The following is a 2,858-nucleotide window of genomic DNA, read 5'->3' as shown; positions in this document are numbered from 1 at the left end:
TGATATTGTAAAACCTGAATTTTTAGTGTTCGACGATAAAAAAATCACACTTACCAAATATTCCGAATAAAATTAAATAAGATCGAATAAAGTTGCCATTAACTTTTATTCATTAAATTTTACTTGAAAATTTTCATGCTGGTTATTCCTATGTTTCCTGCTCGTCTCATGCTGTTATCTTAATATTATCATACGGACATAAAGGATGATGCTTATCGCGAATAATTATTGTTTAGCACGATCGATTTATTTCCATTGTCAGAGTGAAGTATGAATAATCTATATTCATCGTTTGCGTGCAAAAAATAAAAAATTTTTAATTTTCCTGCTTACGGTCAGATAAACGTTTTTTTGTCAGTTAAACGATTCCTAGCTGAGCACTGTGACAGTTCAAATAATTGAGTGAACGAAAATTTAATTGAGCGACCCAGGCAACGATTAAAAATGTGAATGGAAAAGTCCGAATATTTTATTAGTTTCATCCGAGTAACAGATAACTCATGACCGTATTAAGCTATATATGATACAAGAATTTCACAGCTTGACGATGGTCAAAATGAATGGGATTATCGGGACATTTCTTTGTCTAGTATGGCTTGTAGAAGGAAGCAGCGTTCTCAGAACTTCCAAGGTAAGTTGATAGTAAATAAAAGTTTGAAGAAATTAATAAATAAAATAGTAAATTTCTTGGTTTCTATGCAGATTTCTTGAATGGCTAATCCAAAGGGAATGAATGAACAGACACCACTTTAATGATGTGTAAATACAGCAGTAAATATTTAAATTTCTATTATATAATCGGAAAGCAGTCATATTTAGAAGCGTATGATTGGCGAATAAAATATTTTTTAAAAATATGTGAAATAAATTATGCAGCTTAATCAGTGTCGGACACTAATGCATCCAAAACAAAAAACTGGATAGCCTGTACGATAATTTTTTTCCATCGCATTATATTCACGCCTGAATTGCCTTTTTAGACGTCATTTTCCGAATTTGATTTATTATTGGAGCTTCTCGTATAGTAACAGTCGCTGGTCTTTTTACCGACGTTTCTCAATATTATAGGGGTATAGGGACCTGAACTTTATATTAGTTCTTTTCGTCGCACCAAAACAATATTTTTGTCCCAATTGGCCTTCAATTTAAATCGCACAGAATTTTTATTCAACTTTGCTCTAACTATAGTTACAATGTATGGATATTTGACGTATATTTAGACATATTCCTTCATTATGTCATGTATGATGGTTTATTTGTAGAATTTTTCACAAAATCCTTATATATCCAGCAGTCTGAATATTAGATATTTTGCTAACAAAAGGCACTACTGAAAAATTATAGATACAAATTTTAATTTTATTCGCAATTTTTAATATTAGACCATTAAAAATTCCAGAATATTTTGTATGATTTTAATTCAAATTTCTATGATTAGCCTAAAACAATGATAGGACAATAATGCACGGAAGAGATAGCATCTGCTAGTTCATAAAAATTCTCCGGAGCCTCTGACCTAAAAATTTGTACTATTCATACTTCCCACTCATATTTCCCTGTATATAGGATGCAACTCATCTGTCTTCAGACGTAACCGTTGGGTCTACAAAAGCGACAGCCGAAGATGCAAGTAAGATGTTATTTGGCATAAAATTGTTCATAATAAAAATCTTTCCGTATGATATATGACGCTATAGAAAATATTGTAGTCTTGAGGCTTACGTTTTCATTTACGAGCTGATCAAATACCAATGTATTTAGTGATTAAAGGCTCTGAAGGTTTGACTTCAAGTTTTTCTATTCTCTGTTTTTTCTCTCTTCTTTTTCGTATCTTTAATAATTATGGCTTTGGAGCATGACACCCTAATTTAATGCTCCTACATTAGTGAAAGGAAATATTATGAGTTGTAATAATTATCTTTCCCCAGACTTAACAGTAACGACACGTTATGAGACAGCACTGGAAGTCCAGTGGGAAGTACGTTCAGGTGAAAGCATACAGATTTGCAGATTGGATATAATTCACGGTTCAACGCTGGACACAAGAGACTGTTTGCAACCCAATTCAAAAATAATCGATAATCCCCAGGAGGTGGTGCTCGTTCATTATGAAAAGCACGATAGAAATAATGTTTTTGCTGGGGCGCTGGACAATAAAGCCTTCGCCTCGATGAATCTGCAAACTAGGTTGGAAGACAATGATTTATGGTACGAAGGAGGTGTTGAAAAGACAGAGAATTTCGTGGATCAACTTGAAAATGAAAAGGAAAGTTTGGCCACGCACTACGACATCACTGGCTTGGATGCCTGCACATCTTACGACCTGGAGCTCACCATAATTCCTTTGGGATTTGATCCGAACGGGTATTATTACGAAGGCTCTTTAAAAAGTGAATACACATTACCTGATGGTTAGTTTGAAGAATCTTTTATTTATAAGAATAATTATTTTAATTATGCTCAGGTTCCATATCGAGTGACATCTCTTCTTTGTTTTATTGCTACACTTAGGAGCCTAAGAAGGATACAGATGTTAAATATCAAAAATAATAGTGTGTATTTGAGTGCTATATTTTTTGTAGGCTTTCATATAGAGTTATAATACTTCTGAAGGTTTCTTAATTGTTTTACAACTTGATTTATATCGTGATTTAAATTAATATAAAAACTATGAGTATTTAATTTAGCTTGGTCTAAAACTCTCTCGTAATTTCTACAATTCACAGACTTTGTCCAAAAAATTAAAAGAGAAAACGGGGCCGATATTTCTTGTTGCAATAGTAGTTTCGGGTATCTTTTGATTGGAGAAAACCTATAAAATTACGCATTGAAACATCATTTCCTAATATGAAATTACT

The 2,858-nt window shown here is 32.6% G+C and overlaps 1 protein-coding gene across 1 annotated transcript; it reads left to right on the top strand.

Moving 5' to 3' along the window:
• Nucleotides 1–249: 249 nt before the first annotated feature.
• LOC108679095 lies at nucleotides 250–2,411 on the top strand (the record flags this gene model as incomplete). Its single annotated transcript, XM_018167621.2, has 3 exons — nucleotides 250–631; nucleotides 1,567–1,630; nucleotides 1,929–2,411. Coding segments are annotated over exons 1-3 (658 nt in total), but the record flags the coding sequence as incomplete, so codon positions are not given.
• Nucleotides 2,412–2,858: the final 447 nt, after the last annotated feature.

The sequence above is a fragment of the Hyalella azteca genome, unplaced genomic scaffold, assembly GCF_000764305.2.
Source record: "Hyalella azteca isolate HAZT.00-mixed unplaced genomic scaffold, Hazt_2.0.2 contig15640, whole genome shotgun sequence".
Taxonomy (NCBI): Eukaryota; Metazoa; Arthropoda; class Malacostraca; order Amphipoda; family Hyalellidae; genus Hyalella; species Hyalella azteca.
The sequence above is the reverse complement of the archived record's forward strand: the minus strand, read 5'-3'. Positions and strand labels throughout refer to the sequence as shown.